At 44.5% G+C, this 16,255-nt stretch overlaps 1 protein-coding gene across 2 annotated transcripts; it reads right to left on the bottom strand.

Moving 5' to 3' along the window:
- Positions 1-4,275: 4,275 nt before the first annotated feature.
- Positions 4,276-13,660, bottom strand: GPN2 (GPN-loop GTPase 2). 2 transcript variants are annotated; one of them, XM_083512016.1, is made up of 7 exons: positions 13,526-13,540; positions 12,791-12,840; positions 11,101-11,538; positions 9,226-9,382; positions 7,897-8,057; positions 6,377-6,507; positions 4,276-4,981 (listed from the first exon to the last, which is right to left on the bottom strand). In XM_083512016.1, exons 3-7 carry the CDS (start codon positions 11,515-11,517, stop codon positions 4,909-4,911), a joined length of 939 nt encoding a protein of 312 aa, XP_083368142.1. In that variant the 5' UTR covers positions 11,518-11,538; positions 12,791-12,840; positions 13,526-13,540; the 3' UTR covers positions 4,276-4,908. The 2 variants fall into 2 exon arrangements, with proteins under 2 accessions (XP_083368142.1, XP_083368143.1); XM_083512017.1 differs by lacking the exon at positions 12,791-12,840 and having other exon boundaries at positions 13,526-13,660.
- Between the last annotated feature and the right edge of the window lie 2,595 nt (positions 13,661-16,255).

Consider the following 16,255-nt stretch of genomic DNA (forward strand, 5'->3'; position numbering starts at 1 on the left):
CACTAAAGGGCATTGAAGCACATTAGCTACGTATAATTTTAATACATTGGCAAACAAGTGGCAGCATTCAAAGTATGATAAGGAACAGCAATATAATGACAACACACTAAAAGTGCAGTGAGGTGGAAATAGGAGTCTATTACAACTCATTAATTCATTAATTCATTTCAGTAATATATTTGTCACTTTTCAGGACCAAGCCCACAAAGCAATCTACAAAGGCAGCTAAAACAATATAACCTTAGGCAGAGTATGAAGCACTGTGTGGATACAGACATACAGATAGCTGATACTGAATTAGATTTCCAGATTCTCCTAAAGACAAGCAACAGCAAAAAGAACTGATGGGCCCAAATGAATGTTAACTCGAAGAGAGTTCCAAAATTGTGGGGACACCACCATGAAAGGCCCTTTCTCATGTGCTTCCCAGCCTGCTACTAAATTAATATGCTACTGGGATGTTGAACCTAGGAAGCCAATTTCAGGGCTGGGAAGGGCCATAGCGCAGTCCCTGGAATCTCCAGGGCTGGGAGAGAATCCTGCCTGAAACCCTGGACAGCCGCTGCCAGTCAGTATAGAATAATACTAGCTGGATGGATCAGTGGTCTGACTCAGTATAAGGCAGCTTCCTGCATTTCATGTCTCCCACTTAGAGCTCTTTCAGTCTTTATAAGGGGTAGGCCTTGACTTTGCCAGCTACTGTTACTTTACTGCCCACATCAGCTGCTGATGAGCCCAGTGCACAGGGGTGGTGTGTCCCGCTGCCTTGTCCTGTTGCTGCCACTTGTGCTGCCCACCTCTGCCAACTCTAGAGAAGCGGCGCTGGCATTGCCGCCGATTTTGAGCAAGACCTCATCGATTTTGGGCAAGATCTTACACACGCCGCAATATATGTTGCACAATATTGGTGTGGTCTTGGCCAAAATTGGCACTAGCACTGCAGCGGAGGTGATGGGGCAGGCAGGGTGCTTATACTGTCTGAGCCAGGAGCCTCACCCCACCTAATGATTGTGCTGGCCCTGTCAGCACATACCCTGCATAGCTCACTAAAACATGGAGGAGGCTCAAAGGCTGAGAGCTACTGAGGCCCAGCCCTGCCCCATCACACCTGTGAACCTGCCACTGAGGCTGGGAGAGGGAAGAGCCCCGGCCTTCTTGCAGAGATAAAAGGCACTTGGGGAGGAAATCTAAAGCGCCATCTGAAGCAAGGGCTGTGTCTATAGAACAATGTGCAAATCCCATAAATGGGAAATTTGCAGAGGAGGCAGCGGCAGCAAATGATGCCAACACCTTTGGGAGCCTTGGCTGGGAAGAGCTGGAGGGCTGGTCTCTGATGCTCACCCACACCCCATAAGGCTCCCAAGCCAAGAGGTTTCCCCGTGCTGTCACACCTAGGCATGGACATGCAACGTAAGGCGGTATGCCACCTGAAGCCTCAATCATGCACAGCATTTCCGTGGTGATGATGCAGGCTGCCTCTCAGAAAGAGTTGCCACTGGTGTGGAAAGGAAACACCGTGTGTGATCCTGGGGAGGCCCAACAAAAGCGGCACAAGATGGCTGCAGTCATCTTGAACAGGAACACAATATGAACAGGAACACAATATGGAGTTGCCTCCTACTAAGTCAGACTACTTACTAGTCCGTCCAACTCAGTATTGTTTACAGCAGGGATGGGGAACCTGGCTCCAGATGTTTCTTTGGACTAAACTCCCATCATCCCTGACAACCGGCCATGCTTGCTGGACCTAAAGGGAATTGGAGCTTAAAATCATTTGGACAGCCATAGGTTTCCCATTCTGAGTCTCTGGACTGGCTGTGGCTTTTTTAGAATTGATTTTTCAATTTTTTTATTTGATTTTATTTCTATACCACCCTTTGTCATAAGACCTCATGGCGGTTTACAGACTTTGGCTTGCTATGTCTCCTGTCAGGGCCTCCTTCAGCATCCCTCCCCCGCTCTCCATGTCCTTTCTTTGTGCCAGTTGCTTTCTTACCACACTTCCCTCTCAGGCCCAATTTCTTATGCAACTTTTTCACACAGTAAAGTAGCTGTGAGTTAACAGAAAAGAGTAATTCCCTCCTGCCATTCTGGGACCGTATTAGTGAGCTGAGGTATCATAAGCATAAGGACAAAAGGGAAGCCAAGTGATTTCCAGAAGCTTCTCCTGAGGAGAAGCTATTGGGTTTACCTCAGCAACTATGTCCTTAATCCTGTTTCACCTCATTGGTGTCAAGGACAAGAATTCACTGACTCGGCAAATACTTATAAAGAGATCCAAAAATTGCTTACAGCATTAACAATGATTATATACAGGCTTTAAAAAATATCCACAGTAATACCCAAGATCTACATTGAGACCAGAGGGCTCTTATCAGCAACAAACACTCAGAGATTGTAAAAACTGCAGCCTCTGCCATGTTAGAATAGATCTAGCAAGGCAAATGTATCTGTTCTTACATGCTTAGTGTTTGACTTTCCACTCTGAGGTATGATAAAACACGTGATTGTAATGATTTCAGCAGGCTGTGTATGTCTCAAACACATCAACAACCGAATTTTTATTTTTTAAAGTAAGACTCAAGACAGTTCTGCAGGCTTGCTTCTCCCCCTCCCTTTTTTTTTGTTAGGGATCCCCATTCATAATGACACGGACCATGAGAACAAGCCTAAGGCCATCTTTGTCCGCAAAGTTTTGTGCTGGAGACTAGTTTCAGTCCTAGGCACACCCAGCAGTCCTCCTACCTGTTCCTTGCAACAGCAACCCCTTGTGGCACCAGTAAAGCTGTACTCAGTTGAGTGGAAGAGATGCTTCTCCGGCAGGAGCACTCTTGCCAGATCCTTGCTGGAGGAAGCCAAAGTCCAACATCCTGTTCTCACAGTAGCCAACCAGATGCCCATGGGAAGCCAGCAAGCAGGACCAGAGTCCTGTGATTCCCAGCAACCGGTATTCAGAGGCATACTGCCTCCAACAGAGAAGGTAGAACACAGCCATTGTTCACTTGCAGGATCACCAAAACTCACATATGCCCATTCAATCACTTTGATATGAAGAACAGGCATTCTAACAGGTGCCACAAAATACCCATTAGTGCTGCAGGACTGAGATAAGCTGCACCTGCTAGAATTCTCTCTACACCATTTCCAAAGGAAGGCGCCAGCATACAACAACCACATTACAGCTTATCAAGAATTTCAGTTCTTTCACCTGCAGTTTGAATCCTGGTAACAGCTTCCTGGCCCAGTGTGATTTGAATTGTGATAATGGCTTCCTTTCCCACTATAGGTGTTAAGTGATTTAGCAAAGTTTGATAATCAATTATTGCTGTGGTCATGGTGCTTTTTTTTTGCTTTCTTTAAAGCTTTACCTAGTAAAATTTACTATAACTGTCAGAGATTTTATTTTATATTATTCTATTTCCTTTCCATCTGAACTCACTGTTCCCACCCCTCACCCCATGAAGTGGGACTCTAGTCCATGAAAGCTTCTTCTGTACAATTTAGGCCACAAATATCTAAAAGACTGCCTGCTTCCCTGCAGACCCCATTTTGAGTATTAATACCAGCAGAGCCCTCTTGGTAATTCTACCACACACAAATGTTTGGTGGTTGGAGTGGTAGCTCAAGAGAGAGCATTCTGTGGCAGCTCCTAGGTTAAAGAATTCCCTCCCAAAATAGGCATGTCTGGCTCCTTCATTATATAGTTTCCATTGAATGCTAAATGTATACCCTCTTTACCCTGGCCTTTTGACACTTGAGAAATGTTTACAGGACCCACTCTATTTCTGTGACTGCAACTTGTTATCAATTGCTGTTAATATTAAATTTTACATGGCTGCAACTGGTCCTGAGACCTTATGGTAAAGGGTGAGTAAGAAATTGAACGAAATAGGAGTAGTAGTAGCAATAATGATATATTTAAAGGTGTCTTAAGTGTACAGTGGTACCTCAGGTTAAGTACTTAATTCGTTCTGGAGGTCCATTCTTAACCTGAAACTGCTCTTAACCTGAAGCACCACTTTAGCTAATAGGGCCTCGCGCTGCTGCTGCTGCACCGCCGCTGCGCGATTTCTGTTCTCATCCTGAAGCAAAGTTCTTAACCCGAGGTACTATTTCTGGGTTAGCGGAGTCTGTAACCTGAAGCGTATGTAACCTGAAGCGTATGTAACCCAAGGTACCACTGTATATTGTTTCTCTTCCATGCAGTTATTGTGGGTGGGGCAGGAAAGCAATCCTCATACCAAAAGAAGAATACCAGACGTGGATATAGACACATAAGTCTGAAACAGAGTGTATGGGTTGAGCAGTCCCTCCACCAGAAGGACTCTCCTAGAAGGCCAAGGCCAAAACCTGGCATTTACAGGGGGGGGGGTCACAACAAGTGGAGTCAGGAGGCTTTGAGGGTGCTCCTGTCCCTAGTGCCCAGCATCACTGCTTGTCATCTCCACACTTTGAAATGCCAAACAGAGGCAGAGCATTGGCAGCCGCAGAAGAGAAGACAGTCAAGCTCCTATGCAATTGTACAAAGTTAACAGAATCCCATGCTTCTCAATAAAACAACAACAGAGCGGTCACACTGACAATCTTTGGTGCAAACGTCTTTCAGGCAGCAGACTTCTATTACTTTTGCCATTTCACCGGTCATCTTCTGTGCCTCGCAACTGCCCATACCGCAGCTCACTGCTAACTTGTTTTTTTTGCTGGGGAGGCCCCTCTTTGTCTCAAGCACAGAGGCTCCCAAGTACACCAGAAAGAAAGTTATTGTGTGGGAGGAACCTAAAGGCACAAGCTGAATCTTGGTAGCCCATATCTTGCAGGGTACTTCTTCAGCTTCAGGTTAATACACATGGGAAGCCAACTTGGATGGGAGGAGCTGTCCACCTGCAGTGGACAGTTGCAGCAGGCATGCTACACATCCATGGTTTCCTGCTCCACAGTTTTCTCCTGCGGCTGCACATACTTCTCCTGGACTGCTAATGTGCTGGTTATATGTGAGTTAAGGGGAAATAAACAGCAAGTGGTGGCTGATGCTTAGAGTGTGTGTGAGAGAGAAAGGAGCACAGATCTCTGTTTGACTGCTGGCTGACAGTGCAATTAATGTGAGGACATTCCATCCAAAAGGTACAGTATCGGAAGCAGCAAACAATACAAAAAGGAATTTGAGCTACACGGAACAAGAGTGGGAGAAGCAATTTGTCTCGATCAGAGGTGGCTACCCGGCAGCCCTCAGGCTACGTCCAGCCCACAAAACAATTTTATCCAGACCCCAGAGGTGCTCAGATTTTAATCAAAGAGTGGTAAAAAGTTTGTCCACAGCTCATAAGAAATTGTTTTCAAAAGCTACGAGAAAGAGAGTATTACATCATCTTTGGGCTTTTGCTCTGCTTACTGCCCTAAGGGTTAGAAACTTACTCGTAAAGCCTAATATCTGACCGGACATGCAGAATATGGAGTAATAAACCACAGCTTATGGATTGCATCCATGCTGGCAATCTCACATGCAGGATGTAGGTGGGTGTATTTTGGTGCTCCTGTATATCAGCCTGGTATCACCTACATTGGTTCTACATGTATTAATTCACAAAGCCCTAAAAACGTGGGTCCAAATGCCCTTAAGGACTGCCTGATTCCTTACTCTCTACTTCAATCATTGAGATCCTTCAATGGGGCACTTCTGGTGGCTCCTCATGCCTCTGAGTTTCGGTTGGCCTCTACTTAGGGACTGGGCCTTTAGTGTGGCAGGACCTGCCTGTGGAACTCCCTGCCAGTAGAGGTTCATCAGGAATCGTCCATACCTGTATTCAGCTGCCTTCTGAATACAGGTCCTGCTTTGCTTAGACAGGCCTTTCCAATATGAATTTTTTTTTCTTTTTCACCAACCAGTATTTGCTGATGTTATAGTGAAGTTTCAAATGATGTTGCTTTCACTGATTTTATTATAATCTTGCATACTGTATACTGCCTTGATTAGATTGTATGAAAGTGTCGATTATAAATACTTCAATAAAATAAAAATAAATGCTATCAATATTGACACAAATATAGCTTATTTCCACAATCACAACACACCAACTGGGCTGGAATTGTAGAAACAGGCTTATTCATGCACACTGTACAGGTTTGATTCATAGGTTTATACAGTACAGTGCTTCAACAGCTTTATACTATGAGGCAGACTATAAATTTGTTAAATGAATAAAATAAATAAGTAAAACTTCCATCTGATCAGCTACCAGTGCCAATGGTAGTGTAAACTGACCCTCAAAACTGCAATATAGTTATGGGCATGCAGATTTCCCCAGATGATTATTTCTTGGGATGCATAAATAAGACTCAGTCTTGCAGCAGGGAAGGGTAACACAATAAAAAAGGATACGATGTGAAGTGGAAATCGGCTCCCACTGCTGCAGACATCAGGGCTTGAAGGCTTCTGTGCTCTGCGTCTCCAAAGCAGTAGCCATTGGCTTTGTCCACCGCCTGCATCACACGCTGCATGCTCTCCTTATCCTAGGAAAATGGACACATTAGGGGCTGAAATTAATTTCTCTTTCATGTTCCATGATGCTACTCACTGGGCCGGTTAACACACGGCATGTACCATCACTTGATTTCTCACCACTTGTGATTTCTCATCACTTGGGACTCCACCTGGTTTGGGTTTGATGAGATATGGAAGTTCTACCTGTGGATTTTGAATTTTAGTAGCTCATTCACACATGCCGCAATCATCAGGTGATGAAAGAAGAACATGTGAGCTGGCTTACAGGCAGACTGCAATCCAAAGATCATCTTTCAATATTCCCTTCCCTTTCAGAACTTTTTTGGTTCACTTCCAGTTTAGCTGGATTCCCCATCAAACTTCCATGATTCTTGCTCTAATATAGGCATGCCTTTCACAGATAAGCAATGTCACATGGTGCTTCCTTATATGTATTTTTAAATCATTTGCCTGTTAGTTCCATGCCCTAGCTCCTGTATTAACAGATGTTTTCTTTTCAGCATAACTGAGCGTAAATACATATATTCATTTATATAGCATATTAATACATGTGGGAGTTTTACTTTCCTAGTGACAAATAAAAGCAGTCCAGCTCCTTTCTATATTTTTAATTCTCTTTGATCCTCTTTGATTTCAGCATCACTCTCCAATCTGGCTAGTATATGCAAACGCATTGCCAAATTATCATCTGTTTCTTCACTTTCTGGAACATAATTTAAGCAAACTTCCTATTTTAAAGTTAGCATATAGCAGTACTTAGCATTATTAAATAGTGCTTTAGAGCACAATCAGATACTCAGGTGCAAGCTTCACTGAGTGAAAGAGGGCTTTCCTTCCAGGTAACTGGGCACAGGATTGTGTATTCGCAGGTAATTACAAACATTATCTCAATATTTTTTACAGTGGAAGTGGGGAACCCATGTCCCTCTAGATGTTGGTGAAAAACAACTTCCACCACCCCTGACCATTGGCCATGCTGGCTGAGGTTAATGGGAATTAGAGGCCAACAACATCTGGAAGGCCACAAGTTTCCCACTCCTTCTTTACAAAAATCCTGAGTCTGAAAGACAGAAGCTTGCTTAGATCTACCAAGTGAGCTCATGGCAAAGGCAGGATTTGAACTGAAGGACTCCTGGCTTCCCAGTCCAGTGTCTTAGCCACTAAACTATATTAGACATTTATTTCATGTAATTTAATAAAACACATTATTATTTAATGCTACAGCAACAAATTACAGCCAATATCTGAAATGGAAAAGCCTATAAAATCCAGATCCTGAAAGACGCTGTTTACATTTTCCAGCAGGAAAAGGAAGTAGTCCAAACAGAACCTAAACTGAATGGCTGCCTGCTCCCCAAATGTCAATTATTACTTTCCTGCTGATTTGGCTTGGCTACCTGGACATTGAGAGGGACAAAGGAAACCAAGCTGTAGTCTTCAATCACTTCCACAAGCTTCTTGTTCAAGTGTTGGTAGTTCTTGAAGAAAGGATCTGTAGCCAGGTGATCCACTAGATAGGACAAATCAAGAACCTCTGTGTAATAATCGAGATTGAAGGCTGCAAGACAAAAAAAGACAAGTCTCTAGCAAATTCAGGAACAAAAGGTGCAGATAAAGCCAAATCACATCACTCCCTACCCATAGGCTTACAATCTAAAATAGATATGCTATGCATATATTAAAGGCCATTAAAGAGTTGGGAAGTCCACTGGAGATCCCAGTCTCCTGTTAATGCCAAAACTCAAGTTTTAAAAGTGGCTTCCTAAACATATAAAGAGCTACCTTGGGAACCTGGGATCCTGCAGAGATTGCTGGACTCCCAACTCCCATCAGTCCCAGCTTGTATGCCCAATGATCAAGGGTGATGGGAGCTGTAGTCAGCAGCACCTGGAAAGTCTCGGGTTTCTCTTCTCTAATGTAGTGACTAGAATCTAGCCCAACAGTGGGGAACATTTAGCCCCCGAGACACTGCTAAACTACAGCTCCCATCAGCCTCAGCAAGCATGGCCAATGGCCAGGACTGATGGGAGTTGTAATTCAGCAATATCTGGAGGGTCAAAGGTTCTGCACTCCTGGGCTAACTCACAGCAGTCTTCTCTAACTGGAGCTTCTCTCTAGGGCAAGCATGGGGAATGTCAGGTATGGGGATCAATTGAGGTCCTCCAGGTCTCCCTATCTAGCCCTTCGGGATCTCCCAGGCCACATTCTCTCTCCAGCCACACCCCTCAATGGCCTTGCTTTGCACTCTCCTTGTGTGTTTTTGCCTGACTAGAATGGGCCCTTAAACTCTGACAATGCTTCTTGCTTGCTTGGATGGAGGATAGGTGGGTGTATTTAAGTATGTGTAGAAACAATCCTATGGTGCAAAGATAGAATTGACGTTCTTTGCTCTGCTCGCTTGTGATTCTTGCCCAACCACCACTAGTATGTAGCTCCTGGAAGGTTGCTTAGAAGGGTATGTGGCTCTCAAGCTGGAAAAGGTTCCCCTCCCTTGCTCTAGGTTAGAGGGCAATTGTCTTTTCCAGAACCTGCTGTCTCCGTTTCTTTTCCCTGGAAAGGTAGCAACCAAGCATGTAGGGCAGGTGCTTTAACACTGAATTATGGTTCATAATTCTCTCAGGCTACAGGATATGATTATTCACAACTTCTCACTGTCACTTAGTAAAAGGTTACACCCGTCTTCCCCGTGGCCGTTCATTCAAGGACCTCCTACTGATGGCTCTCACCCAGTTTCCCATACTGCTCGATTAGGTCCATTTTGGAGAGGACGTTGATGTGGGGCAGTTCTACGTGCAACATGGTGGAGAGGGAAGTGCAGAGAATGGAGATGAACTTGCCAGGGTCCGTACAGTAATGAGAATCCACTAAATGGACAGCTGCCAACTGTGCAAAGAAGAAACAAGAGAAGGATGAGAATCAGTGTTGTGTCAAGTCTGGGACATCCTGACAAGTTAATGGAGACAAGTAATCGCTTAAGGCAGAGGTGGGGAACGTGTGGTCCTCCAGAAGTTGCTGAACTACAACTCTCAACATCCCTGATTATTGACCATGCTGGCTGAGGCTGGTAGGATTTGTAGTCCAACAACATATGGAGGGCCAAAGCTTCCAAAGTCTCATTGTCTGATGCAACTGATAAATATAAGTAATATTACATAGTGACAGTAGTACCGGTTTAGGAAAACCATTGTAGTGGAAGTTGGGTTGCTTACAGAGTAAGTAAAGAAATAGCCCTGTTTCCCCTCTAAAAGCCCATAAACCAGCTGCATTGAAGCCCCCCACCCCAGAATCTTGCAGGAACATGATCCTACCGGAGAAGCCAGGGATTGAACCTGCAACCATTGGCATGCAAAACAGATGCTCTACACTGAAACAAAGCCCTTCCCCATGTAAACTACGCTCCATCCAGTTTACCAAACAGCAGGGTAGGGTGGGGGGAGGTTATCCAATAATGGTCTTTAGTCTACAGCTAGACAGCAGCAAAAAAAAGAGGCAACTGCACCTTAACCAACTAGAGATCATTATTTGATATTTATTATTGTTTTCCGTGAGGTGACCAGTCTGTTGAACCTAGTGGTGTTCAGAGAACAGCTAGAATGGGTTATCTCATTCCTGACATAGAGGTTCCATCTTGTGCCTCCACCTAATCAATGCCTATACAGTCTCTGTGTAAGATTATTAAGAGGTTTAAAGCCAAGTGCCATCATTACATTAAAATCAGAGAGCTGTACCTTTTCATTTTCATCTGATATAGCTACTTTAGTCCTGATACTTCTCTGGAATCTGAACACTATAGGAGGTTGGATGCAATTAAGCCAGCTGAAGCTAAATCCAGACATGGTGGGTGGTAGATTTTTTAAAAAAAATCTTCATAAGGTGTAAATGGCCATCAAAACTGAAATAGGGAATACAAGAGCCCATGACACTTAATCCTAAAGCCCAATTCACACATGAATCTTTACAGCATGGTAGCCAGTCAAAAACATAGCTGCATGGAGGCATCCAAGCTATTCAGATGACAACCACCCCTTTCAGCTCAGGCAATTTTAACCAATCAATACAATCCACAGAAATAAAGGAGTTGCAATTGGGTAGTTTGAACCGCCTGAACCATTTCACTCAAATGGCTTGCCACGTGAAAATGAGTTGTAAAAGGCTACTATGCTACATAGAGCTAATGTGCATTGGAGCCAAATCTGGCTTGCAGTTTGGCACCAAAGGATGCTCTCGCTCCCAATACCCATTTTCCATGCAAAATTCTACCACCTAACATTGTTTTATTTTTCTGCACCAGGGGCAGGAGAACTTTTTCAGCCTGAAAGTCACATTCTCTTCTGGGGGGGTCACATGCCAGGGGCAAAAGTGGACAAAGCAGCAAGTGTGACTTTTACCTTGGTGCATTAGGCTAGTTTCAACACACTCTCACCCACCCTCTCCCTTTCTAGGCATGCGTAATACATTATTAGAATTCAAGTGCACATTGCCGCCAAGCAAAAACTGAAGCTTAAAGAAGCTTAAAGAAGAGGTGGTGCAGTGCAGGGAGAGCCCCAAGGGCCAGATACAAATGCTTGGAGAGCTGCCATCCCTCATCTCACCAACCATACCCTGAAGTTCCACTTAGCAAGCTGAGCAAAGATGTTTCTCAATGAACTATGATGGGTGCAAAGCTCCACTTGTCCCGGGCAGTCAAATAAGAAGTAATGCCCCTTAAACTGGGCCAGTTTCTCCTGCAGCCAGTCCAGGTTGGCCTCCAGATACTCCATGCAATAGATCAAGCCACCGTTGGGTCCCAGTTTCAAGTTCTCCATTACATCGGCCAAGGTGATAAGTTCTGAGATATCCACAGCGCACTGGTAAGGAATCCCTTCATTGGCTGGGTCCAGGTTCACCACAGCTACTTTGCGCCCAATTGCAGAAAGAAATTCCTGCATGCCAAGACAGTAAGTTGTTTTCCCTGAACCAGGAGGCCCAATCACTGCCTGACCAAAGGCTACTGTGGACTGCTTCTGGCTGTACGACATGATGCAACTTTTGTTCTTTTTCTAAAAAAAGACAGCAAAATGTCAGAATATATGGACCATTTCACACAGTATTTAGGAAGCAAACATGGGTTTGTTATCAAGCATATTCTCAAGGAAAAAACTGATCCAATTCTGATCCAATTGGTGAGTGTACTTCCATGACTTGTTTGCTACATTTACAAATTAAGGGCACTTCTAAAAAAAGAACCCCAACAACGGAAGTGTACAGCTGAAACAAAAATATTTCTAAGGTAATTATCAGGTAACTACTGACTTACAGAGAGACTGATACAGTAATGAGAGCAAGGGTAGCCAATGTGATGACCTCCAGATGTTGTTGGACTACTACTCCCATTAGCCCCAACCAGTATGGTCAGTGGTCAAGGATGAGGGGAGCTGTAGTACGGCAAGATGTGGAGGGCACCACAATGGCTACCCTTGATTGTAATGTTAGACCAGGGATGTTCAGATATCTGAATTCAAATATCCAATTGGGCCCCAAAGCAGTTGATTCTTACTCTGACACTGTTGACACAGTAACTTCCTCCACTGCACCTGAGGCAGCAGGATAGTTTAGTGAGACTAGGACAGACCATGCGGTCAGTACACATACAGTTGTTAAGTCCTCCAAAGGAGCAGTATTGTCAGGGGAGCTTCGGAGGAGGAGCTGCTGGAGGGAGAGAGAGACTGCCTATGCTGCCCCTCCAGCATCTGCTGCCTGAGGCAGCCACCTCATTTTGCCTAATGGTAGAGCTGGCCCTGCCGGTACTGAATTAAGATTCAACTACCAGCCCAGTCGGTACTTCATGTACTTCTGTACATGAAGAGGGCAGAGTGCACCTTGTCCTGTTGCCTCAGGCAGCAAAATATCTCAAGCTGGCCCTAATTATAGTACTGTGCTATTCTGAATGAGAGTACTCCCCTATGCTGGTGCTTTCTGCAGGAGTGTGCGAAGCTCCTCTACTTCTAAGAGGCTTAGTGGGGAAATGGAGAAATGAGGGGCAATTTGAATAAACTGCCTCGGCCCAGAAGTCGTGCATTTTATGGCTAGGATGGGCTTGCAGAGTTGTGCATGTGATTGAGGGGCAAGAACTCAGAGCTGTGCCTGGAAAGGAACGGCATTGTTAAGATAGGAGGGCTCCTTTCCATCATAATCAATCCCTTCTACGCTGCCCCTAAATAAGTTGGGGAAGAAATAAACAGAGACACAGAGGGGGCCAGGAGAGAAGGAGAATTAAGAAGCATTCAGAGCAAGCGCAAATGCATCTCTCACCTCCCGAGCAACTGCAACACGGACTTTTTTCAACAACACACCTTGACTCTCTGTCACAGAGATAGTAAAAAGGTTAGAGTGATGCGCAAAGTCTGAACATCGGCTAAAAAACAGATAGCCTTAGCCGTAATCACTCCACTCATTAAAACAGTCTAACTGACTTCTGGTTCACTCAGGTCTCCTCTGCCCACCTCTCCATGGTGGCTGTCAGAGCTGCCAACTGAATTTATTGGGGAAACCTCTGATTGTATGGAGTGACCAGTGTGCCTCTGTGCCACCTCACACAGCAAACTCAGGCCTTGTTTGGTGTGGGAAATGTGGTTTACCACCTACACTTCAGTTTATTTATTATTTTTGTTTTGTTTTTTCTTGTGGCATTTAAAATTGCGATGTGTGTCCACGGAGGTCAACAGAGCACGAGGTTTCTGCATACAAGAGGCACTGCATCTGGGTGACAGAGAGAAAGGGGGACCCTTTTTCAAATCAACATTTTCCAGACAACATTAACCCCAAATTAGAAACAATTCCACTCTTTGCTGCTTTCTTTGTTCCAGGGTTGATTAATTGGGGCTTAGGCTTTGGGCATGATTCTTGCATTACAGACATGATTCTTGCATTACAGTCGGACTAGATGACCCCCGGGATCCCTTCCAACTCTAAAGTTCTATTCTATGATTCTCCGTTGACTTCTATGGGCAGTTCCCAATGGATACTCCGAAAAAACCAGAAACAAACCTGAAAGGTTCCTCTGCGGGCAACAGGATGAGCTTCCCTACAATTTTCTTCCTTCTATGGTACAAGCACCGTCGCTTTAGTGCTTGGCGCCGCCCAGGCAGCTTTGGTCGCACCGCTGCACGTTCTTATTTCAATCCGGAGGGGGAAAGGAGTGAGAAACGAAGGTTCCGCGCGTATTTTTTCGAACATGGGACTCCATCCTTATTAACTAAGCGGCGAGCGCCACTTGGAGGGCAGAAGTTGACATGACTAGTGTTTTTGGCGTTCTCTCTGAAGACGGAGGTGGGGCATGGCAGCCATTATAGAGCGCGTGGTAAAAGCCGTGAAGTTTGGAAGGAGTTGCTATCCTTTGTTTACTGGAAAATGTGAAAATGATGAAACCAAATGGCTATGGGAATATGTTGCATTTCCAAACACACTGTGGGTAACCAGTCATCCTCACTTCAATGTATTCAACCCCCTTTCTCCCCACTCTCCATGACCATTCGGTGGGAATAATTGTATTCTAATGGGACACCTTTTTGAGACCAGTGGCATATTTGGGAAATGTAAGACACTCATGGGCACCACCAAATACTTACATCACATGGGAGTGGGTGGGATTGTGATGCTCAAAACCTGATACACTTAACAGGCAAAATATCTACTCTCTCCAAAACCAGTGAAACATAATGACAAAGCAGGCAACACCTCCAGAAGAAAAACCACTGGGAAGGATAGGTGCCCAAGGGCACGCCATTGCAGACCCCTGCAATAGGCACTCTGTCATTATTTAAGGCTACATCCTTGGCTCTTAGGCAGGGTTGACTTTTTGCCAGCACTCACTAGGGCTTAACCTCCAAATTTGCTGTGGAGCTGTGCAGCAACTATGCAAATAAGAGAGCCAGTGTGGTGTAGTGGTTAAGAATGGTAGACTCGTAATCTGGGGAACCGGGTTCACGTCTCCGCTCTTCCACATGCAGCTGCTGGGTGACCTTGGGCTAGTCACACTTCTTTGAAGTCTCTCAGCCCCACTCACCTCACAGAGTGTTTGTTGTGGGGGAGGAAGGGAAAGGAGAATGTTAGCCACTTTGAGACTCCTTTGGGTACTGATAAAGCGGGATATCAAATCCAAACTCTTTTTCTTCATTATCTAAGCATGGGTAGAATGTCTTCCCATCACCCTGGTCAGTCATGTGCAGAAATGGCTGCCAGGACCAGTATGAGCTGACTTCTGGGATATATTTGAAACCCAACGCTTCTCATTTTAGAAATTAAGCAGCGGGTGAAAGATACAGACATTGCCTTCTGCAACAACATTGTAATTATTGTTTGCAAGCTTTAATCATTGGTCCTGATTTTATCATGCAAGGTAAAAGCCTGGCCTGTTGTTTTCTGAAGCTCTACATGTCTTGTTATACTACAGTGCAGGGGTTTCTTTATGCTTTGCAAGCTTATTTCCCAATAAATGTTTTCTTTATTCACCAGTTAGCACCAGCGGTGTGTTCCCCTCTCCACACACAAACAAGGCGCAAGTGCAAAATGTTAGTGGGATAGACATAATATATGCCTGGGGGCGAGAGAATCTTGAGCTCTGGAATGCTGAGCAATTGGTTCAAGGCTGAACTCAATAAAAACACAGAAATGCACTGATTAGTGGAAGGTGAACTGACATGCATCTGATCCATAGATCATGTTCCAAAGTGGTGAGAGCTGCTGTATGGAAGAACTTGACTTTCTTCATAGAAGCCCAAAGGGTTGTTGGCAAGGACAAAATGAGAGCAGCAGAACACACCACACAGGCCACTTTGAGGAACTTGAAGGGCAGGATAAACCATAAAAACCCATTAAGGTTATCCATGGTGGCTTTAGGATGCTCACCACCACCCAGCACAGACCTGGAGCAGGGAGACCTGGCCTCAAATTACTCCTCAAATATGGATCTCATTTTGGGAGTGATTCTAAGGTCTCATGGGGTTGTTGAGACAATACAATGGCAAAACACTGTGTATGCTTCCTTGGAAGAAGTTCTAAGAAATATTATAGACCACGTTATTTTACTACTCCCAGTCCAGCAAGGTTAAAACCGCACCACTGATAAAGTTGTGGATATTTCTGTACTTATTCATCCAGGAGTCCCACTTCTCTCTACTCTCCACAGCAACAACATACTCCCCCCAACCCTTACAAACACTGCTTTCCTCTCTTATTTCTTGCTTGGAATGGTTCTCTGCATTAGAGCAATGGGAGCATGGAGGACATTATTCTTGATAAAGGCCATTGGTAGCTAGGCATGATGTAACGCAGCACGGATCTTGTGGCAACCCAAAAGAAATACAAGCAAGAACCCTTTAATTTTAGCTTACAAGGAAAGGAAAGGTGCGAGACTGGTTTCACTATGCCCAAATCTTAGAGACTTTTAAAAAAGACAAAAAAATTGGTTTCCAGGTGGAAAAATCAAAACTAGAGACAGAATTACTTGAACCTAAGACGAAAGTGCTTTCAAGAATGTATAACTTGCTGCTTAAGTGGAATACTCAAGATGAGATAGTCAAATCAGCTATGATAAAATGGGCACAAGACATTGGGCACAACATTATGTCTGAAGACTGGGAAAGGTTGTGGACCACCGGTATGAAATTCACGGCATGTAGTGCCTTAAAGGAAAACATTATGAAAATGGTATACAGGTGGTACATGACCCCAGTCAAACTTGCAAAGATATATCATTTATCTGACAATAAATGTTGG

Source organism: Podarcis liolepis (genome assembly GCF_965112155.1).
Source record: "Podarcis liolepis genome assembly, chromosome: 7".
NCBI lineage: Eukaryota > Metazoa > Chordata > Lepidosauria > Squamata > Lacertidae > Podarcis > Podarcis liolepis.

Excerpts from the sequence above, each read along its gene's own strand:
- GPN2 (XM_083512017.1), bottom strand. The coding sequence starts at position 11,517 with ATGTCGTACAGCCAGAAGCAGTCCACAGTAGCCTTTGGTCAGGCAGTG. Across the intron at positions 8,058-9,225 it reads CGAGCAGTATGGGAAACTGG|CCTTCAATCTCGATTATTAC; the intron begins GTGAGAGCCATC and ends TTTGTCTTGCAG. Across the intron at positions 4,982-6,376 it reads GCCGATTTCCACTTCACATC|CACATTAGCAGTCCAGGAGA; the intron begins GTATCCTTTTTT and ends ACATATAACCAG.